The following is a 24892-nucleotide window of genomic DNA, read 5'->3' as shown; positions in this document are numbered from 1 at the left end:
CATTATAGAAAACTGGGAAACCATAAATAATTAAAAAACCTTTATTTTTATCATATGTCCTAATAGCGAAGAAGAAATCCATTACTGGGCCTTTATTCTGTAAAAATTTCCTTAAATGATCCCAGTCAAGAAAATTTTAGACTCCTATAAGGCAGTAATTTTCAAAGCAAAAATACAGTGCTCAGTATCCTAAACCATAATCACTTACCTAGAACCGTGCTGGTCTTGAGAAAACTCAACTATGTGCCCAATCAAGTCTCTAAGTTGAAGGTTTGGGAAGCGGTTGTTTCTGAAATCTTCCAATAATCTACTTCGGCCGGAAGGCATAATATCAGACCTATTATACCGAAGCCGGGAAGGAGGAAAGAGCTGGCTGCTGGAGCTGAACAGACTGGAAGTGCTTGAAGCACTCCGGTATTTTGCTTCTGCTCCAGGCGCTGCAGAGATATATCGACCACTACCATTTGTCAGGCCTCCTACAACAAAGCAGCTGTGGTCAGCAAATATTTTTGACAAGGCCATTCCTCAAATAAGAGTTACTTACACTAAGATTCAATCAATAAAGAAATAACCACTCCACTGACCACTAATTCCTATATGTTTTAACAGGAAATTGAAACTGGAGGGAAAATCTCACACATTTACTTTTTGTGTGTGACTACAGGATCTGGGGGATAAAAAAGACTAGAAAAGATGAGAAAAATAAACCTGTATTTGTTCTTGGCAGTTTAGTTTCAATCATAATCATAACACCTAATATCATATATAAAAGTTGTATTTGTTCTTGGAAGCTTAGTTTAAAACATAATTATAGCAAGTAATGTCATACATACTAATATCAATACCAGAATACTAAAACTACCAACAAAATTTCCAGTTTATTAACAAGGTTACAAATAGCTAAGCAAACTCAAGATTTGAAGCCACTGAAATACAGTTGGGCTGAAATTTACTTGCAGTGTTCATGGAACACTGAGGGCTAAATTTGTACTTTTTTGGACTGTATTTTTAAAAATGCATTAGGTAATACATATACCTCTATGTAAAGAAAAACGGATTTTTAAAAAAGTAAACTCTACACACAACATGGGGCTCAAACTCATGACCCTGAGATCAAGAGTTGCATGCTCTACTGACTTGAGCCAGCCAGAAGCCACAAAAAACCATTTCTTAAAGAAAATAAATCCATTACATCTTAAAGTATTTTAAAAATTTTAAAGGAATACTCTCCATAAAATACTATTATTTTACTGACAAGAACTAGAAATAAACAAAATGTATTTTTCCTAGAGCTTTAATGTTGATCATTTGAGACACATAAAAAGCCTCTTTAACTTATTATATCCCATTCCAAACAAGAAAATTAAAGGGCAGTCAATAGAAACAAACAAAAAATACAAGCAGGAAATTGCTATTACAAAAGTCATTTAAAAGTACTTGACAGTGTCCTTTTAAAAAAGAAAAATGTATAGAAAACCGTAACGTGCAAATATAGTTGCTCAGATAAACAGAATCTACCATCAGCTTTAAGCTATTATATACCATCTCTAAGTAGAGGAGTGCTATATATACAATCCAGACCACAGGGCAGAGATGATGCCAAGGACACACTGTCAGTGCAAAGTTGTGAAGTTATACAGAGGCACTGAATGGCAAAAAGAGTTACAGGCACAAGGAAAAAAGTAAGACAACTGTAATCCTGGAGAGTGAACTGCTTTAAAACGTTCCTCTTTTACTTTCAGTCCCCAATGCCCTAGCTTTTGTTGTGATTCCCACCACCCAGAGTATTATACATATAATTCATAGGACTCTCCAGTCCCCTTTCCAGTGTAAGTGCCACAACATTATGTTCACCTACAAGCTAGATCCCTGGTACCTAAAAGAATGTCTGACAGATAGTGGGTACACATTAATATTCATGAATATTTTATATAACATTAACTGCCTAAGGTTCAATTCTAGACTATCTTTCTTAAAAATGTGTAATTTAACAGAACATTTTATACACTAAAACCACTAACATCAAATTCGCATATTCATGCCAGGTCTATATAACTATACCAGTGTTCCTGTACAAAGAATCCAAAATGTGAAAGAATTCAGTGTTTTAATACTGTCTTCATTTCCTTGATACTCTTAACCCTCTAGCCCCTACTATTATTTCTAATTATACAATTCTATCAACTGTTCACTAGCCCATTCAAATCTCTAACAATTCTTTAACCTTTATGTAGGGTAAGGATACTCTGCATATCATTCCAGTCTGTTTTTACAAACAATTATAAAGTCTCATTCAAAGGCCACTTGGAGATCACTTTACACTAAAGCATCCTGCTAGAGTACATCCTCTCAATTCTTCAGCCTAATATTGAGTCCTTATTCTGAATCTATTACACAAATTTCCTAGAAGAACCCTAATTTAATTGTTCACTTCTACCTCTCTTGTTCATTATTGTCTCTGCACCACTGCTTACCTTACCTCAAACATAAGGCCCAATCCTACACCTCTTTACCCTTAATGCGCTGAAGATTTTCAACACCAAATTCAAAATATATACTTACCCCCAGAAATGACTATGCCAATTTTATTTCATACCTTCTAATACCTAAAAGGAATCTCTCCCATGTCTAGATATTCTTTGATTATATTCTATCAGCTCCCTAACACCAAACTCCTGATGCACTCATTGCCGACTTAAAATGCCTCATGATGTGTAACTGCCTTTAGTTTTAAAGAAACCTCAATATTTCAGTTCTGGAAGTCTACTTAGTATTTTCATTTACAAAACAAAAAAATTCACTCAGGGCAGGGTACCTTTCTTTCTTTACAAATTAAATAAGCATTTAAAACCCAATTGTAATATACACTGAACATTTTAAATCTGGTTATCTAAATACTGAAAGCATGCCATCCAAACCTATTTTGGAATTGAGGGACATTTTACAAAACTGGCTTATGCTCTTCACAAATGTTTAAGTCATAAAAGACAGAAACAGTGCAAGATTAAAGAAAATTAAAGAGTCATGACAAATGAGCGTCATGTGAGTCCCCATATCAATCTCTTTCCTAATCCTTACTCTCTCCAGTCTCTCTCTGGCAAAGTTTGAATAAGTTGGCTAATTTATTTTTTATTGTGGTATGATATCATTGTTTCCTGACTTTGATCATTGTAGTTATATAAAAGAGTATTTCCTTATTTTCAGAAAACATACATGGATATATTTAATGGGTAACGGACAGACTGCAACTTCCTTTCAAAAGTATCAAGGAAAAAAAAAACTGGATGTGAAGGGGAATGAATATGCAGTGAGGGGGAGAGGAAGAGAGGAAATGAACGATAAAGCAAACATGGTAAAATAACATTTTGAAAATCCGGATAAAGGGTGTGCTGTAATTTTTTTTTTTCCCTGTATCGGTGTTACAACTTCCCCATTAAGTCTCAAATTATTCCAAAATTAATGAAAAACAACACACATATAGGCTATCTAGGTCATACCATTGCTAATGGTAGTCCATAAGCAGAGGTGTTTCTGCACCAAATGTGTTAAAGGGATAACCATCTTCAATTCATCACTGACATCCACCCTTAGCATTTACACTTCTTTTTTTTTTTTTTTTTTTTTTTCAACATTTATTTATTTATTTTTGGGACAGAGAGAGACAGAGCATGAACGGGGGAGGGGCAGAGAGAGAGGGAGACACAGCATCGGAAACAGGCTCCAGGCTCCGAGCCATCAGCCCAGAGCCCGACGCGGGGCTCGAACTCCCGGACCGCGAGATCGTGACCTGGCTGAAGTCGGACGCTTAACCGACTGCGCCACCCAGGCGCCCCGCATTTACACTTCTTAATCACTACTTGGCTAGGAATGTATTTTGGACAGGGAGATCTGTGCTATAATGTCACAGACCACTGGTCCAAATGCAGTATGCAGCTAGTCAGCCAGGACTCTTGGACAGAGCTCTTCACACAATAGTGTGCTGCCCTTTACATACTATTTGTGTAAGGATTTTTCAAGTTCACTCATGACAAGCGAGTGAAGGCAAGCATCTTACAATAATCCTAGTAGAAATAATATGATTTTATAAGTTTTCATTAATTTCCTCGAGAAGTCTATTGCGTTAGAATCCTTCCTATTATTAATCAAAAACAAAAAAGATTATAAAATTATTGGGAAAAACACAGGGCAAGAAAAACAACGGTAACAACTGTAACAATCACAAAATAAATAAACCTGATTAATCTTTTCATTCTTTTCTAAGTCCAGAAAATTTGGAATGCCAGCTGCTTAACCTATCAGACCTGTGTATTCTTTTGAAAATACAGATTCCCGGAGACTTACTCAAAACCTACTGAATTACCCTCAGTGGATAATTTTTATTAAAAAAAAATATTCTGAAGGTTATTCTGAAGAAGAGTTTAGAGGCTAATGAATTAGAATTCAAGATTATTCAAGGATTCATTTTACAGCAGGTTGTTAACTACCAATTTCAAATAGAAATGGTAATCCTAGTAGATTTGGGGTCCTGAAAAGGGTACAACTACATATAGGCTACTAGACAGTGCGGGTTTCAGAAGACAAGGTTCTAGAAAACTCAGGAAATGGTAAGATGATAACCGAAGATGGCCAGTTAGTTGCAGTAGGCAAAGAATCAATGATACAGAGTGGTAGGAAAAAAGTCTAAAATGACAATCTAATTCCTCAAAGGATAATATTGGTCAGACCTTTTTGTCCTGAGTTCTGGCACCTCATTTTAAATAGGGTTTATGTGTTCAAAATAATCAGTTTTTTTCACCTACCTGAGAAAGTCCATTTAATTACTTAATACTCATAAATAATACTGTATGCTAGACACTGAGGGTCCTTTAAAAAAGGCAGGAAACATTTACTGGGCATTCTTTATTAGACACTGAGAAGTTAACTCTGCACAAAATGCTATATACTGTGTTGAATTGTGCCTCCCCCCAAATTTGTCATTTTAAGTGACTCAGCTGGGGTAATCTGCCATAGCAACCCTGGGAAACTAACACAGATTTTGGTACTCACAGTGATGTGCTACTATAAAAAATGACTAAAAATGAAGAAATGACTTTGCGGTTGGGTAATGGGTACAGTTTGAAAGAATTTGGAGGTGTTCACAAAAAGCCTAAATTGCCTTGAAGAGAGGGTTGGTAGAAACGTGGATATTAAAGGCAATTCTGATGAGGGCTCAGACAGATATAAGGCACGTATCAAAAGCGGCTACCGTCTTAGAGAATACGTATGTTGTCATGAACAATGTTTGTAGAAATATGAATGCTATAAAGATGTTCCAAGTGAGGTCTCAGAATAAAATAAGAAACATGTTATTGGAAACGGGGAAACCCAACTGAAATGTGTTAAAAAAGCAAAACTGGGTGGAAAGCAAAACTGGTGTGGAGATTTAGCTGAGATTTCCAAACAACGTGCTAAAGGTGTGGTCTGGTGTCTGGGCTGCTTATGGTGAAATAAGATTAAGATAATTTGAAGAAGGAACTGTTTATTTTTTTTTTTAAGTTTATTGATTTATTTTGAGAGACAGCATGTGTGCACAAGTAGGGGAGGGACAAAGAGAGAGAATCCCAAGCAGGGTCCACGCTGTCAGCACAGAGCCTGACACGGGGCTTGATGCCACGAACCCGGAGATGCTGACTTGGGCTGTAATCAAGAGCTGGACGCTCAACCAACTGAGCAACCCAGGCACCCCTGAAAATGGAGCTGCTAAGCAAAGGAAAACCAGCACTAGATGATCTGGAAAAGTCTTAGCTTATCTAGACAGAATGCTGAGAATGCAGAGTCAATGGGTGTAGATGGACAGCCCCTTGACATTAGTGGGAGACCAACAATGTTTTCAAGAATTTCGTATCTACAGAAACACTGGCAGCCTGGCCTGAAAGCGTTAGAGATGGGATGAATTAAGAACTACTCTGAAAGCAGAGCCACAGATGCAAAGGCTACAGGGGTTGGGCAGCAGTAGATGCGAAGTACAGAGCATCATGCCACAGGTGATTATTCTCAGGCCTTGAAACAAATGGAATTTGCCCTGCTGGCTTTCAGACCTGCTTGGCACTGTAAGTCCTTCATTCCTTCCAATTTCTCCCTTTTGCAGTGGGTATGTCTATCCTATGCCAGTGCTACTACTATATTCTAGAAGCAGATGATTTATTTCCTAAGTTTCATAGGGCTATAGATGCAGAAGAATTTTGTCCCAGGATGGACCACATTAGGCGTCTCACCTGACAGAGAAGATGAGATTTAGACTTGAGTCATTTAGATGAGATTTTAGACATTCAACTGATGACAGGATGGGTTACAATTCTTGGAGATGCTGGCTTGGAATTAATGTATTCTGCACGTGGGCCAAAGAGGAATTTGGGGTAACCAAAAGGCAGCCTATACTGGGTTGAACTGAGTCTCCCAGAAAAGTTTTTAATTCTTAACTCCTGGTACCTGTAATTTGATTTTATTTGGAAACAGGGTCTTTGCAAATGTAACCAAGTTCAAATGAGGTCATACTGGATTAGGTTGGGCTCCTACCCAATGAGTGGTGTCCTTGTAAGAGAAGGAAAATTAGGACACAGACACACAGAGAGAATGCCATGTAATTATGTAGGCGGCCATGGGAGTGATGCATCTATAGGCAAGGAATGCCAAGGACTGCCAGCAACCACCAGAAGCTAGGAAGGAAGGACTGCCTCTTTGGTCTTCAAAATGACATGGCCCTAAAAACACCTTGATTTTATTTCTAGCCTCAAAGTATGAGACAATAAATTTGTGTTTTAAACCACCTAGTTGTAGTTTGTTACAGGAGCCCTAGAAAACTAATACATATGCTATACTCTTAACAACAGGACAAGGGACAAGGCTATTATCTCCATTTCACATGTGACACAATAGGCTTAGTGAAGCTACCTTATTGAAAGATGAATAAATCATAATTAGACTGAGTTTTTTGGAAAACAATTATACCTGGATAATTCACTTAAAGCTTTTAATTATACCCCACTATACCTCATGAAGAACAGTATGACATTACATTTTTTTAAACTTTTAAACAATGTTTTATTTTATATTGAGAGAGTGAGAAAGAGAGAGAAAGAGAGAGAGAGAGAGAGAGAGAGAGAGAGAGCGCGCACACGCCTGCGCAAGAGAAGGGCAGAGAGACAGAGACAGAATCTGAAGAAGGCTCTAGGCTCTGAGCTGTCAGCACAGAGCCTGAAGTGGGGCTTGAACTCACAACAGTGAGATCATGAACTGGGCTGAAGTCAGATGCTTAACCAACTGAGCCACCCAGGTGCCCCTGTCATATGACATTCTGAAATCTGGGATACACTTGACGTAAGTGACACGGGGAATAAATCACATAAAATTTTTCTAGTGATTATTAACTATATATTTGCAATATAAAGACACAAAATTTTACTGGAAAAAGATTGAGGCTTCAATGAGTTTAAAAACTAATGAGATTCTAATTAAGAGTGTATTCTCCCAGGGTGCCTGGGTGGCTCAGTCAGTTAAGCATCCAACTTTGGCTCAGATCATGGTCTCATGGTTGGTGAGTTCGAGCCCAGTGTTGGGTTCTGTGCTGACAGCTCAGAGCCTGGAGCCTGCTTCGGATTCTGTGTCTCTCTCTCTCTTCCCCTCCCTCATTCAAGCTCTCCTTCTCTCAAAAATAAACATTTAGAAAAAAGTGTAGTCTTCCACACCATTTTAATAGGCTAATATAAAAAGCAAACAGCATGAAAACGTCAGGTGTTACCTTAAAGTTGTACATCTTACGACCACACATAAAGCAAACATTAGATGTAAACTATAAACCAAAATAAAAATCTGTTGTTTCCATTTCTATTGCTTGCAATTTTTTCTCTAAATGCAATTAAGTAACCTGACCTTTTAGCCTCTACTTAAGCTTAACCTTCCTAAAAATATAAAGAGGGAGACCATCACAACAGAAGATATTTAATAATCTTCCCTCATTCATCAAAGAGCATTTAAACAGACTGAGGGGCACCTGGGTGGCTCAGTCGTTGAGCATCTTGACTTTGGCTCAGGTCATAATCTCATGGTTCTGGAGTTCAAGCCCTGTATCAGGCTTGCTGCAGTCAGTGCAGAGCCTGCTCCAAATCCTGTCCCCCTTCTCTCTGTGCTCCCCACCCCCACTTGTACTCTCTCAAAAATAAATAAGCCTTCAAAAAATAAATAACCAGACTGAGCTCTTAACATATGAACTATAGTCTTCAGACTAGTATTACATCATTTCTATTACTAACTCATCTTGTTGATTCCCATTATTCTAACAAAAAGGCTAGTTTCTGTTTGGTTCTAAAAATTGCCTGAACTTCAATCTTTAGTGAAAACTACTTCTGTAACTGAACATGAGGACTCTTTAAAAACTATGCCCCCAAAATCATAAGTAGCGGGGTGAATTTCACTCACTGCCTCATATGGACATGTGGGTGCTAAGTATCTTCCCCGCACATCTCAAACCACCCTCACAGATATGACCTCATTTCCTCTCTGGTTAATACTTTTGGTGACAGTTAAGAAACCAATGGATTACATCTGCATTTCTTGTAAAATATTCCTGTTGCGATTTCATGACCAGCTGCCCTGAATGGGGTAAATGGAAACTGTAGGACCTGGGATTTTTCTCTTAAAATCAGGATCACTCAGTGAGTTTATGCAATGTTAAGGTTTGCTTAATAAACTTGAGTATCAGGAAGAATAACTTTGATCCTAGACAAACATTATAGGCACACTGATTTTCTGTCTTGATGGGGCTGTTACTGTGGTGGGAAGAGGGCTGAACTGCAAACGGACTGTGAAAGATTTAACCCAGACAAAAATAAACCTAACCTAATGTCCAAAAACCAAACCAAATGTACACACACAAAAATAAAAACTCTACAACTGTCATAAGCCCTTTCAAAGTGCAGTACTCTAAACAGTATGATCCTATTAACACACTGAACAGAGTGTTAACGCTGACTGGAACAGCTAAATAATGCTTTAATAATAGAAATCCAAGTAGAATGTAAAATAATTTTTTAAACAAGTAGCAAGTGTCCCAGAATACATTCACCAATAAAACACAAAGAAACAAAACTCCTCAAATTCAATTACCCAAACATCTGTTGAGATTTCAACATTCTTATAGTTGTGGAGAAAGGTCTGGCCTTTCTTGCTTCCAATCCAAAATAGCCCAGAAGTAACCCTAATATAAAGTGTGGTAAATTTGGTACAAAAAAACCCTGAAGGAAAGATGGTAATTCTAATGAAGAGAATCATTATATTTCTATAAAACAGAATTAAAATGCAATAAGGCAACAGAATTACAATCATTACATTGTAACCTCTGGTAGCCAGGTCTACATTCAACACAAAACTACTACCTCCATGATGGTGGGTAGTTTGACTTGATGATGGGTAGTTTGACTTAACAAGTGGTTTTTTGACTTAATACAATTATCTCTAGTCAAGAAGGGTCTGGCATGTAGGTAGTCATTATTGTCTGAATAAATTAATAAGTAAAAATTCTGATCAGACACAAAAATTATAAAATGTAGGTCAATGAGGGGGCGCCTGGGTGGCTCAGTTGATTGGGTGTCAGACTTCGGCTCAGGTCATGATCCTGCAGTCTATGAGTTCAAGCCCCACATCGGGCTCTGTGCTGACAGCTCAGAGTCTGGAGCTTGCTTCAGATTCTGTCTCCATCTCTCTCTGCTCCTCCCCCACTCTCAGTGTGTGTGTGTGTGTGTGTGTGTGTGTGTGTGTGTTGTGTGTGTGTCTAAAATACACACACACAATTTTGGGGTACCGGGTGGCTCAGTTGGTAAAGTGTCCAACTTTGGCTCAGGTCATGATCTCGCGGTTTGTGAGTTCAAGCCCCACATCAGGCTCTGTGCTGACAGCTCAGAGCCTGGAGCCTGCTTCAGATTCTGTGTTTCCCCCTCTCTCTGCCCCTCCCATGCTCATGCTCTGTCTCTCTCTTTCTCAGTAAATAAAAGTTAAAAAAAAAAAAAAAAAAGGTAGGTCAATGAAACTACTCACAAAACATAAACATTAAAAAAAAAGGATTAATCTCAGCATAAATTAAGTTTATTACTATCCTATTTAAAACATCACATAAAGACTTTTATCTGTTTTAATTTAAAAACCAGTAATAAAATACTTGAAGAGACTACTGAAGTAAAAATTTAATTTGGATTAAAGGCCAATTGTTAGCAAGTAAAAATGTATAAAGCAACCAATATAGTGACGTTCAAACTCAGTTTTCCCATCAACTCACAACAGGCTAAGTTATATTTTACCAAAATTTTATAAATAAAGTTCACAAAAATTCTAAAGTTAGGGAGTAGGAAAAGACCCGTTATTTATTCAGAGAGATATTAGACAGAAATAGAAGCATTCTTTGAGAAGCAGTGCGACATCCTGTAATAAGCCAGAAAAATCTTGGGCTCAAGATTTTTGTTCTTTACTAACTTCATGACTATAAGCCAATTACTTAATTTCTTTGATGATAAAATTTGTATGTGTGTATCGTGTGAAAGAGAAAGAAGTCAAAGTTCACTTTACTCTATTTGGATATTTAATTGCTCCAGTCCCATTTACTGAAAAGACCACCCTTCCCCAAATATACCAGAGCGGCCCACTGGTCACAAATCAGGTCAACCTAAAGAAGTAGGTCTATTTCTGGATCCTCTGTTCTATTCCACTGGCTTATTTATCCTTGTGGCAATACCACAACTTTAGTTGCCGTAAGTTTATAATATATTTTGACATTAACTTGGATCTGTAAGATTGTCTGGACTACTCTCAGCTCTATCTTCCCCATTTACGTTATTTAACGTAAAGAAATTGTCAATTTCTTTAAAAAGCCTGAAAAATTATTGAGGCTGTGCTAAATCTAGTCATCAACTAGAAGAAAAGTGGTTTCTTTATAATACTGAGTCTTTCCACCCCCATACAAGGTATATCCATCCATTTATTTGTCTCCTTTAACTTCTCCAGTGTTTTACAGTTTGTAAAGATCTTGACATTTTCACATTAGATTTGTTCCTAGGCACACTGTAAGAAAACAATCACACATGAAAATATTTTCAATAACAGTCAATTTTCAATGTCACCCCATGAGACGTGTGCTTTCATTTTCAAAGATTATTTGGCTAAAGCTATAAATCTCTAGTGAAGCACATCTGCATATATCTCAAAGGTTATATTTTTGATCCTATGTTTACTTAATGGACATTGTTTGGTGTATAAACAATGCAATGATGTAAATTCTAGGTGACACCTTGGTAGATTAAAACGCTTAAGGTGCATGAAGACTTATTTGCTACCTCAGTAATAAGAAAACAAGGTAAAAACTAATTGAGTGGGGAGCTGAAATGCAAATGTGAAGGCCGACAAAAAGGAAAGCTTTAAAAGGACCGTAAACAATGATACACAATCAGCAAAATTAAAGAAAAGGCTCAATTTGGAAAATATCAAGAGGAAAAGAGTATATAAAAACATATACAAAAAGAAATCTGGCTTTTCTACTTTGTCTCTCATCTATAAGCTTTTATCCCCCTCCCCCAAACTTTACGCAATAGCAAGCAGAGTTGAGATAAATGGAAGGCAAGAAGGTAGGAAGGAAAAAAGGCATTAGGGAGATGACAGAGGACAAAGTCAAAGGTTCATGGAAAGCCCCCAGGGATCCAGGAACTAAGGGTTAAAAAGGAAGTGTGAACTAGAATAAGGTCATGTGTAAATTATGAATTATTTCTTTTCAAGGTGCCTCTCTCCCTGTGGGTACTATTGGAAATTTCAGTGGGATAAAACTCCCCCCACCTTTTTTTTGTTATGGTAAGATTGGCTTCTGCATATTTAATGTCAACAGAATTCCTACAATCATTGTGATAAGTAAAAACTGTTGCCACATATTTCCAAATCGTTCACCTCCTCAAACCTGGTACTTTAAAGAAGCACTCCCAAATTACTCTGATGCTGAACCATGGACTCAGATCAAGTATTTGCTAGCTCTAAACCTGAGATTATCTTAACTGAACTAACTGGTGATAATATTCTCACTCAGAACCACAAAGTCAAAGATAATGTTATTAAAGAATAATGAATAAAATATAAGGGCAACAATCAATCGCTGTGATCCCAAATTAGACCTAAGATCAATAAATTTGTATACAGAAATGAAACAAAATAAATTCTTCCATACAAGTAATAATTTTGGAATTTCTTCATAGAATAGTTTATACCCATCAATGAATAAAAATGACTTTTAGACACACCAGAGGGTTTGAAGCAACGCTTTAATTTACATCGCCATGAGCGCCTGTAAATGTTCTGTTGCGAGCTGTATATGCTGCTCTAAAGACAGTTCCTGAGATGCCTGCCTTATGATTAACACATATTCTTATTTCACGAAGTAGATAATATATTTGGACATTCTCAAGAATAACTAATAAGAAAGAAAGGATCTAGAAGTTTAGTAATCTTATATACAACTTTAAAAATACATAACTGATGCCACTGTGAGGTACACAGTTTCAAAGACTGATTAGAATACTGCTGTTTATATACTTTGTGTAAAACTGTTCAGTTTATTTTAGAATAGCAGAACAGAAAAAGCAAGGATAGTATCAGGAGTCAGAGTGGTGTTCTAGCCTCAATTCCATCATTCGCTGGTTTGGGCAAGTCTCTTGGACTCATAAGACCTATACTTTTCTTATCTCTAATGAGCGTATCGCTCAGCCAGTCTACCTTAACAATTAAGATGAAATGAAATAATGAATATGAAGGTGCTTTAGAAAACTATTCAAATGCTACTGAGTTACAGGCAACTTATTACTTAAAAGATAATAGTACTTTCAGTAAAAGCTTCAAAATAACTTACATTGTTTTCTGCTTTAAGGACCACATACAAAACTCAGAAAAATTGCACACAGCCTTAAAACCGATTGGGTGACACTTGTTTTAATTTTTATTTAAACATTTCATTCTAAGAGAAGAGCTGACAAAGTCTACCAAAGTTTGGCAATTTTAAGAGAGGCTGACATCTACTTAAGAGGAAAAACGATCCTAACAAATTTATTCTGTTTTTAATATAAAAATCTTCTGTGATTAGAAAATAGGTTATAAAATTTTCTAATCCATAACAAGCTAAAGCACTGAATTTGATTGCTGAATACATGACATTAATGAATTTTCAGAACTGACAGTCCCCTTTCAATAAAATGAATTTCATATAGTACAAAGCCTGAATTACACTTATTCATACCCTTAAGAAAAACATCAGTCAGCTCAAAAATGAAGAGGTACAAGGAATAAGCCATTATTTTGTCAAGTCGTAAATTAAATAAAAATACAGAATGTTGCTTTATATGCATGAAGTTCCATATCAATCTAATAATGATGAGCATAAAGATGAGAGTATCAGAAATCAGTAACATGTTTTAGATCAATGTAATAGGAGAAAATAATTCACTTAATCTTGAACACTTAACTTGAAGCCCAGAATAACACTACTCTTTCCATTTCAAGATAAAAACCATTAATTTAAAATTTCTTCTGGGGCGCCTGGGTGGCGCAGTCGGTTAAGCGTCCGACTTCAACCAGGTCACGATCTCGCGGTCCGGGAGTTCGAGCCCCGCATCAGGCTCTGGGCTGATGGCTCAGAGCCTGGAGCCTGTTTCCGATTCTGTGTCTCCCTCTCTCTCTGCCCCTCGCCCGTTCATGCTCTGTCTCTCTCTGTCCCAAAAATAAATAAACGTTGAAAAAATAAAAAAAAAAAAAAATAATAAAATTTCTTCTTTTTCTTTGCTCTGTCCCACTTGTTTCTGACTCCCTATATTTTAAGTGCTGCTTTTAAAAAGTTGTCCTTAAGAAATAATAATAATAGTAACAAAAAGTTGTAGTCAAATGGAGCCAATCTGAAGGGTGCCAAATGGCCAAATATGGTAAAATTTTTGGATTAAAAAAAAGGTATAAAATTGATGTCTCCCAGACCACAATGGACTGAAATCCCAAAAGCTATTAATTTACAGGTAACAATGATGATTAAAAGAACACAAGTAAGCTGTTAGTGTATCAACTCATTCTCAAAGTTAGAAAATAAAGATTCCAAGCATTATCCTGACTCCTATATGAACTATGTATTTTCAGTGTAACCTCACAACTCATGAGGGAAAATTTTTTTAGATAAAAGTTCCAGCTCATAAATGCAGAAGGTTATGACAGAATTAGAGAATCACCATTTTTGCAAACTCATAAAATGGGCAACTATCGAAGGCTGCTAAGCCCATCAAGTGGATCAGGCTGACAAGCTCACAATGGAGACAACCAGATACATATCTCCTGATAACGTGCAACACTAAGAATACAGAACGCTATCTTGCCCAAACTAGCAAACAACAACCAGACCATGCCTCTAGATTTAATTGTTTTCTAGAAACAGACATGCAAATTCATTTCCACAGGCATTTCCTAAATCAGCTGCCTTGATAACTTGATTCATGAAGAAATCCATCTGAAGGATATACAATTTAAGTATTTTCTTAGACCAGAAAGCATGTAAGCCTTGCATTGTGATTCAATCAGATGAAAGCAAAGGATAGATTACTTCTGTGAACACTATGTAAAGAGCCAATTTATGAAATCTATTAAACTATTTCACCCTGGCATGGTCTATACAGTCCTTGTTAACAACATTGCCAGTCACACTACAACTAAAACTAAAGGAAACTGGGAGATCACAAAAGAAAATCACCTACAGATAATTCCAATCAGAAGTGCGTTAAAATACCAGATTTCCAGCTGAAGCTAAACCTATGGAGTTTTAACTCTGGGTACAAAAGTATCAGGCTATAATACAGAAATGCTGGCCCAAGTGATGATTATTTCTCATAATTGATGAGAATTTCTTCCCTAAGCATCTACACAGCTGGGTTCTTTATAGTCTAAAGAAAAATATCTTGATTGCTGTTTAATTATAGAGACAGATCTAAAAATTTTATTTTTTTTTAATATGTTTTTTTTTTTTTTTGGAAGAGCACAAGCAGGGGAGGGGCGGAGAGAGGGGGACAGAAGATCTGAAGCAGGCTCTTCGGTGACAGGCTGACAGCAGCAAGCCCGATGTGGGGCTCCAACTCACGAATCTCAAGATCACGACCTGAGCCAAAGTCGGACACTCAACCAACTGAGCCACCCAAGTGCCCCGAAAAATTATGTTCTAATTTTTAAGCAAGTTACGTAGAATAACTAATGCCATTTTTACAAGCTCTAAAGCACAACATAAGCAGTAACAGTTGACAGGAATCTGATCTGAAACTTACCTATAAAAAAATGACAGGACATGACAAATATAATCTTAACAAATAAAACACAAAACTATTATGAAAGTCCTATTCTTAGGTTTGTTATGTTCCAAATATTTGTGTCCATTTCAAAGTTTCAAAGGCATATCTTACATGGGGGTGGTGGAAGTGAGTGGGTCTGAGTAGAAATAACAGAAATCAGGAACTGAGCAGCCTTATGACCAAGAAGAGATGATAAATGAAGGTGTCAGGCTAAAAACTGGTAAATTTACACAAGTAGTGTACAGCAGATCTTACGACACCTCCCAAATAAATTAATCAATTGTATATATTTAATATCCACAAAAGAGCAAAGACCCAGAATTTGGGGCACAGGACCAGTCTTTCAAAATCTAGGCCACGTCACACTGACATATATTTACACGATGATCACTACAAAAGATCCCTTTGTTACGTGGACATTTATGTATTAATGAGCTGTAGGAAAAAATAGCTACACCTTAATGATGGGGGAGTCAAATATAATCACTAACTTATATTTGCTAACAACAGCAACATTACTTTTTAAATTGCAAGCTGATTTAAATCTTTCCAAGCACATAAAAATCAAAAAAAGGAATCTCTGTTTTAATTAAGGCAACTAAAATTATAAAAATCCAAAATCTACTTTCAATGAAATACTTTCCTTGAAGAGATAAGGATTCATACACAGCCTGATATTCAAAATCTCTTCAAATATATGCTGCTAACTACATGAATAAATACTTCCTGGAGAGGAAAAGGGGTAACCACCAACTCAATAATCTTGGGCTGGGGGCAATTTTAATATAAAGATATAAACAAAAGTCCTAAATACTCCAAATTCAAGGATATAACAAACCTAAAACATTTTTTTCTTAAACTAACGACGTATTCAAAAGTATATGGACCAAACCGATAAGATTCTCTAACTCACAACCATACTAAATTCATATACCCTGATACACCCTTTGGTAAAATGGCCAGGCATTCAAAGGCCAAAGCAAAAACCATTGTAGTAAACTATCTCAAGTTTGAGAACTATGTGACTAATGTTTTCCTTTAGATGTGCAAAAACTTTCGATAGTGAAATTTCTTTTACTAACATGTTTCAACAGTTGACTTTTCAGATGATCTAAAACACACACAAATCAAAAGCACAGACAAGAAAAAACACACCACTGTATTTCATAAAAGGAACATAAGATACAATAGGGGTCTTTACCTTACTGTACATTAGACCCTCACTTTGAATTTTCACGAAAGTAGAACTTTTTCAAAAGGCTAGTATCTAAAAGCAAAAGCAATTTGGCATGTTTTATCCAACATTAAATATTTTACACATATTATAAACACACACACAAACACACTTACATGTATACATACAAATAAAAAGGGTTTTGTTTTTTTTTTTTTACCTAAATGCAAACTGGATGAGGATCCATGTGATGAAAGTGATGGCGGTGGCGTAAGTGAATGTCCTGGAGTTTGGCTTGGCAGAGGCATGCCTATTGGACTTGGAGAGGAGGAAAATCCCAGACTATTGTAAAATGGTTGCCCTATGGGTGCTAGGCTGCTACTAGATCTTTTGTACAAGTCAGAGCTAGTAGATAGAGACTCTCTCCTTGTGGCACTACTACTTGCAGAACTGCCAACTGAAGAAGAAATAAAAAAAACCCTAATTACATACAGTGTTAACTGAATAAAACCTATCCCCAACTCTTGCTGGGAAATAACAGAAGTGATCACAATAATTACTTTTAGAAACATTATGGGGAAGATAATTACTGTGATAACTATATAAACTAACTTTCATTAATCATAAAAGGGTATAAATGCACCCCAATAAAGTAACCAGATACTTAACAGAGCACTCATATGTTTATTATTTCACACATATTTACCATTGACACATATGATTACTGTGCTTTAATACCCTGGTATGATTTATAAACCCTACAATTGTAAGGTGTCTGCTTTAGGAGACGCTAGAGATTAAATTCCAATAACGTTAAATTTTGGTAGTGTCCTAATCTCTGGAATCAGTTTCTTAGACTTCAACTCAATGCCAAGAAAGTATTACACTGATAAATAGATTATTAATACATTTCCCTCACCATTCACATTTAATTTGGCTTCTACCTTGTGTTCAAACCATAGTCCTTTAAGTCCATATTGGCCCGAATATCAGTCAGTTGTGAAATACAGATGGTAACTAACTTCTCAGCACTTTTCAAATTACACATTCTCCCTATCCATCAGCAACTAAGTTACAAAATATATATGAAAAAGTAAACTTCCTTTTAGACAATTGATGGCTTTCATTACTGTTGTCACAACCAAAGACATGCTTTCACTTACCCCTCAGGATCTCCATCTCCCATTCCAGAGATTCTACTACTGGTCTTATGAGCCCTTTACTCAAGTGAAGACAAATCAGCCTTTTTTCCCCCTCAAATACACAATTATCTCATATCACATACCTTCCTAAACTACATACTGAATTCCTTTTACTTAATCCCAAATTCAACCCTCTAGTCCTTTTTTTCCTTAAGCACTCTACAAAATCATTTTTAAAAAATGGCAGAACCACATTACCATGTAGCCATGCATGCTCAAAAAAGTAATCAACATATCCGGATAATCAGTCTTTACCAAGTGTTTAAAAGGGCTGTCCAAAACTCCCACATCTTAAGTCTCACTTATAGCCCACATTTTCAAGTGCTTCTTTCCTATTTCTAAACACTAGCCTTTTTTTGGTTTGTTTTTTAACTGAATATCTTTTATAGCGAAGGGAATTTCATATTAGATTTCTTAACCTGTCAGGTTTTTAAAGAACAAGCTCTATATTCGGACCAATATGGTAACATTTTTAAAGAGAATTTTAAAGTTTCTATTAGGTCTTGGTTTTCTAATCTCAAGTCAATTATAAATAGGTCATTAGAGCACAATGAAAAATTAAGAGAAAAATTAAGCAGAGAACATAATGGGTAGACCAAGTTAAGCTTATAATACAGATAGCAAACAATTACATTGGTTTTCCCAAATTCAAGACTCTTATAAAGGAAAAACACAAGGCTCACACTACTGTATGAGGCAAAATATTAAAACACTAGTAAACCTTTAATACCAGCCAGTGTGGTTTCTGAAAGACTGATATGTTTTATAGAAAACTGCACATTTTAAGGTATCATCTAATAAGAGAACACTATGTAACTATATGCATTTTAGTAGCAAAACCAAACAAACACTCACGTGATAAGCACCTCTTCTAGAGTTGCTTTTGGCAAAATTGTAAATACATGCTACGTTAACTATGCTAATTTAAAAGGACACTGTCAAAGTGATTGTTCTAAATACAGGGCTACACTTAAAATTCCTATTTATTTCAGAAAACAATTTGACTGACAAGGAAAAAAACAACAGCTCTCTAATAAGAGCAGTAGCACTGTCATTTCCCTGGCAAATAACCAAAGAAACCATAGTTTTGACACATGAAATAGTATCTTCCTCCAAAAAGGAAAGGCCAAGCCAAACGTTTAAAAGTAATTCAGAAATAGCTTTATTTTAATCCTAAACAAGCTGGCTCCTTAACTTTTACTATATGCCTAAATTATCTGCAACAGTGCAACTGTGAAATATGAAAACAAAGGATACCTAAAAGATCTAAAAGGCTAGACCAACAGCGGAGTCACTAATCATTTATCAACTATATATAACATGTTAAATTTCAAACTTTCAATTGTAACAACACTTTCTAAGTAATGGGTCGTAGAAGGGTTGATTTAATTACCATATTACAATGGCTAAGCTTCCTGTGTTATATAAGGTGGGGTATAACAACACTGGTAAGTGTTAATAATTGCATCATATAGGTAAGAGAATGACAGTGTACAGGATTCTGTATGTGTATATGTGCACATAACCGTACTATCATTTTAGATTTCATACAGGTATGGAATTGCCATCATGTGAAACGGCAATGGGTAGGCTTCTTTTAAGAGTACCCTTGCGTAGCACTTGAATGAACTCTCACAAAATGTCCAAGAGGAAGGGGAAGATGATAAGACTTTTACTGGCATCCAGGGGTGGCAACTGCTAATGTCCTCTGAAGCAAGGTAAAACAGAGGTATATACAGATTGGTAGTCAAAATTAAGTAAGCAATGTTTATAAATAAGGGAGGCATGAAGAAGACCAGTTTTAGGGAAGGAGGCATCTGCAGGAAACATTTGTAGGGAACAAAATGCTCATGCCAACCAGTTCCTGAATGCTGGGGGGAATGATCCTAACAACTGAGAGACAAATGAGAATTTGAAAGAAGTGGATAAGGGGGTCTACAAATCCATCCCAGACCATCAGTGACAATATATATTATTACAAAAGGGGAAATGAGGTTTATCAAAGCTCTTCTCTATTTTTCCTGGATTATTTAGAGTCTATAATCTCTAGTTTAGAAACTAGTCATTCCTACAAAGTTTATCTTTTAAGTTATATGTTCTTACAATTTTCTTCAGCATGTTGGATATTTGGAGAAAATGCTTGTCAACTGTATTAGGAACAAAAAATGAGTCCGATGGGAGTGCCTGGGTAGAGGTAAAAATACCGAACTCCAAAAGGAATGAAAAATTCAAGTAGGAAAATTAAAAGATTGAAGACTCTCCAAGTTCATTAGATTTTTCCCTCAGAAGTTCTTGTGCCCATTCTTTAGGTAGTTTGGTGTTAGGCAAGTATGATATTTCCCTATTGCATTTCATTGTAGCACAAAAGGATTCTGCTTCTACAAGTTTATAGCAATTTTAGATCATTCCTCTTACAAATATGAATGTTGAAAGTTCAGAAGTCACTTCCTTAGAAAACCAGCAAACATACTTAATAACAACTGGCCCATGTTAGTTTTGCCATTTTCCACACCAGAAAAGAAAATAATTTAATGTGGTGGGAAAACGGACGAGAAGCAGGTATTAAAAGATTCTATGACTTTACTAAAAATAGAAAACCTCTTGAGATCTGAATAAACTGCCCTACCCCTCATGAAGAAAAGGCTGCCAATTAATTGTACCAACAGAACTAGGGTTTCCTGAATACTCTGGAACCTTCAGAGACTGATAACACAGGTATGTCAACAGGAAGTCAATGTGGGCCTCTTCTGATTTCACCTGGTCATTTCTCAGTTACAAAATCAGTTTGTGTGGGTAAATTATTTATTTTGTGAAGCTATTTTAAATTTAAAAATTTTAAGTATTATGTATATAACTAGGCTATGGAAGAAATATTCTTTTAGAAGAATTTTTAATGATAAAGGCTAAATTATTTAGTGTAGAAGATAAGCGTATTGATAGTTTCTTAGGGGCCTCTGACCAGAGTATTTCACTGTATTTTAACTTTATATATTATACCTAATAAAACCATAATGAATGACTAGCATTTAATAAGAATAAAACATCTGATAAAAACAAAAAGACTATTATTTTAAAACACTAGAAATTTAAGGTGGCAAAATATTTACTTCCTCAAACATTATTTTGTACATAAAAAGGAAGAACTAGTAATCAGCAAACAAATCTTAATAAAACAAAAATTATAATTCTTAAAGCCAGGGGAAAATGTATTATATCTGAGTAAAAGATGGGCTGCTTGAAGTGAGCTAAACATTCATAAATGCTTAAAGATTTGCAGCCGGTAGTTTTCTTCCTACAAAATTAAATAAACCGGTATTTTATTCCTGTCCTTTCTACACTATAAGCTATTACTTATCTTCATATTAAAAACAAACATATACCTCATGTCCACTTAGCAGAGTACACTCATCTTAAAAAGGCAACTTACCTGACGAACCAAATCCACTGAGGGCTGAGCCTATAGCAGCACCCAAAGAGCTACTGCTTCCAAAGCCAAGCGATGTACTTCCAGGTTGGCCAGGTCCGTGAGAAAATAAAGAACTGCTCTGGGAGCTACTAGTCAAAGAAGTGCTCCCGTAAAATGAATTAGACTGCAGATTCGTGCTCGGCGGCTGCTGCTGCTGCTGCTGCTGCGGTGGCTGAGTGCCAATTGGCCGAAAGAGACCGTTTGTGCTGCCGGTAAGACTATTTGCAGTTCCTCCAGCTGCTGCTGCTGCTGCTGGAAAATAAATTTCAGATACTTCTTGAAACCACCAAAAAGACTACTCTCTATTTTTAAAATATCTCAAACAACACCAGAAAAATATTATCCCTGAAAACATCAGTTACACTTACCAGCTTGTGCTGCTGCTGAACTAATTAAAACGGGTGTCGGAGCCATTAAACGAACTGGAGCTCCAAGGCCAGTTCTTGCTCCGGGGCCAACCACTAAGGCACCAGTCTGATCATAATAGGCAGTTGGAGCTAGTACTTGATAGCCTAGATAATATTAAAATAAATGTTTACTAATGAAAACATTTGCTATAGAAAACATGCATATTTATTTCCCCCACATTTGTCTTTATCAACCACAAAATATAATTATATACAATATGAAATCCTTAAATAATCATGATATGAGAAGTTAACACATTTGAGAAGGTATTACTTACTAAATGTATGAAACTGTAATAGTGTGTAAGTAAAACTGTTTTCTCTAAATTTTAAGAGATGCCTTCCATTTACAAACCACAAAATAACAAGGTACATTCTTTGATATGTAACTATAGGCCATCAAGCACTGATATTTGAAAAATACTACCTATTAGTTCTGAGAAGAGGATGGAAAGACTAAGGGATGTGAGGTAGTTAGAACACTAGAAGAATGGTTTATTATGCAATTTTAATAAAGTTCTAAACCAAGGGATTCATTAACAGCATTCCCTCAGCTTTTCATTTGTAAGCATCCATTTAAAAATCATGACATAAAGATACCTTAAAATCATAAGGTTACACTTTTTGTAAAGGTTCTCAAGTAAAAATCTGAATAAAAATCATACTGGAATTAGTTTTATAGCCTTAAGCACAAGTCAGGTGATAATCTGCACTATTCACAACTACAGAAGCTTTTCTCAGGGGAGATTCCTTATCTTAACTACAGAACAAAAAGTAACTGTTTTGAAGAGAAAAGTGACTATTTTGCCAATTCTTCCAGGGATAATATATAACAAGTACCACTCTAGATGCACAGGAGAGAATTTAACTACACACAGGAGATACTTTTAAGACAGAAAAGCTTACTCCTCTCCCAGAAGTCATGTTAAGAAAGTCTATCTTACACAGGACAAGGACTCAGGTTCAACATTCAGACAACCATTTGCAAAAAGGTACTGATAATTTTAAGTTTAAATACTACCTTCACCGCCAAGACTAACAACACTTTCACATGCAAAGGTTGTTTTTAATTAAATATGGTAATTCTGTTTTTGCAATTAGTTTCATTATAAATGGATATAAATTAGAAGAACCAGCTGAACAGACATATAAGGCAAAATCTAGGGGGGGGAATACAGAGCTTCCAAGCTGACTCCTCACGGAATGAATGGGATAAATCTTGAGAAGAGATTATGAATATCCAACTGGAGATGTCAAATAGGATATACAAGTCTCAAGTTTAGGGGAGAGGGTCCAGGCTGGAGTTACAAACAATGAAATCACCAAGAAAAATTAAAAAGGGATCTATGGACAGAGTACTTCACATTAAGAGGCTGGAGACAGAAGGAACCAGGGAAGAGATGAAGAAGGAACAGTCAGGGCAGGTGCCTGGGGTGGCTCAGGTGGTTGAACATCTGACTTTGGTTCAGGCCAGAATCTCGCGGTCCGGGAGTTCAAGGCCCATGTTGGTCTAAATGCTGACAGCGTAGAGCCTGGAGCCTACTTCGAATTCTGCGGCTCCCTCTTTCTCTCTCTCTGCCCCTCCCCCTGCTCTCTCTCTCTCTCTCTCTCTCAAAAGTAAAAATTAAACAAAAAATAAAAAAATAAAAAAAAATAAGGAACAGCTGTAACACTGTGGTCTCCTGCAGGCCAAAGAAGAAATAATTCTAATGAAGAGTGAGTGATCAACAATGTTAAATGATGCTAAAAGCTATCAGAAGCTGAGAACTGACAAATGGCTTAGACACATGAAGTCATTATGATGAGGGATGCAAGCCAAACTGTAGTGAGTTCAGTCAAGAATGGAAGAACCACAAGCAAGTACAGACAATGCTTCTGAGGAGTTTAGATGTAAGGAGGGCCAGAGGGGAGCTAAAGAAAAGGGGATGCTGAGACTAATTTTTTCTTAATCAGAAAACGTACTTTATTAGCAAAGCACAACACTTTGCGCTTAAAATTTGTTGCTGTAAAATAAAACACATAAACACACAGAGAATATAAACCCAAAGGTACAGTATAATGACTACAATAACAAAAATTTAACCACAATCCAAGTTAAGAAATAGAAAACTGCCCAGCACCCTACCTCTCATATGTCCCTGCTCCTCCACAATCTTCTCTTTCTCTTAGAGTTATACACTACTCTACTACCCATAAATGCCTCCCTAAGACTCATGTGGTTGGAATGATTTAAAAATTTTCATGTAGGATTCACTAGCGGTTGTATGCAGATATACATGCCCATTATTCCATTATTGTATAGCAGCTCGTTGGATGGATACGAAAACGCATTTATATGTTCTACATTTACACTGCTTCCCCCATTTAGGGACACTGCCATCAGTACTGCTTATAAACATTTTGGTACATGTATCCTGGTGTATAACGTGTGGATTTATCTCTCTACTGCAAGGTATGTATCTAAGTAGTTGACGCACTGATTATGTAAATTCACACTCCTTCTACCTTGCTATTAGAGTTCTCACTTGCATGTAACTTTAATAACACTTTATATTCTCAGACTTTTAAATCTGGCTGATCTGGAAGATATGCAGAAATATTTTGTTGTGGTTTTGAGTTTCATTTTCCCATACTAAATAGGCTGAGCATCTCTTCATATGCTACTCTTGGAAGAGGCTTTTTCAAGTCTTTTACTCATTTTCCTACCAGGCTGCCTTTTCTTACTGGCTTATAAATACGTATGTGTATCCAAAGGTTTTCACTGTTTTAATATATTGCAATTATCTTTCTCCATCCCTAGCCTGACAATCTATTCTCTTTATGGTGAATTTTGGGGTAATAATGTCAAATATTATTTCATTTTTATAACAAAATTTCCCTGTATTTTCTAATGCCTTAAAATTCCACTTTTCACATTTGTCTAAAATCCAAACGAAGTTAGTTATTGAACACAAGATAGGGCAGGGGTTCAATTTCATTTTGTTTCCAAAACAACCAATTTTATTTCATCTTATTTGTAAAACAAGTCATTCCTCCCTACTGCTTTGTTCTGTTTCTTTGTAATTAGGTGTCCGTTTCTTTGGGGATTTCATCTTTGGGGTCTCTATTGGGTCCCACTGGTTTGTCTCTCCAGGCAAGAATTTAACTGTAGCTTTAGAATTAGTCTTCCTCTGGAGTAAGTCAGAACAGAGCAAGTCTTTTTACTTATTTTTGTCCTTTAAGAGTATTGTGGCTTAATCTTGACGGACCCTTTGCATTTTCACTAAATTTTT

The 24892-nt window shown here is 36.2% G+C and overlaps 1 protein-coding gene across 6 annotated transcripts in view; it reads right to left on the bottom strand.

The window, feature by feature from the left end:
- Positions 1 to 24892, bottom strand: part of PUM2 (pumilio RNA binding family member 2) — a 100790-nt gene that overhangs the window by 16161 nt on the left and 59737 nt on the right. For 3 of the 6 annotated variants that reach the window (XM_047069307.1, XM_047069309.1, XM_047069310.1), the window contains exons 11-14: positions 21582 to 21725; positions 21175 to 21465; positions 16766 to 17002; positions 209 to 476 (exon numbers count right to left, since the gene is read on the bottom strand). In XM_047069307.1, the coding sequence (XP_046925263.1) occupies positions 209 to 476; positions 16766 to 17002; positions 21175 to 21465; positions 21582 to 21725 (940 nt within the window). The remainder of the gene's footprint in view (positions 1 to 208; positions 477 to 16765; positions 17003 to 21174; positions 21466 to 21581; positions 21726 to 24892) is intronic. The other 3 variants (XM_047069312.1, XM_047069313.1, XM_047069308.1) reach the window with 2 other exon arrangements.

Source organism: Lynx rufus, unplaced genomic scaffold, assembly GCF_022079265.1.
Source record: "Lynx rufus isolate CCGP_SWC_20201006 ecotype Redwood Valley unplaced genomic scaffold, mLynRuf1.p SCAF_8, whole genome shotgun sequence".
NCBI lineage: Eukaryota > Metazoa > Chordata > Mammalia > Carnivora > Felidae > Lynx > Lynx rufus.
This window is presented reverse-complemented; position numbering and strand designations above follow the sequence as displayed.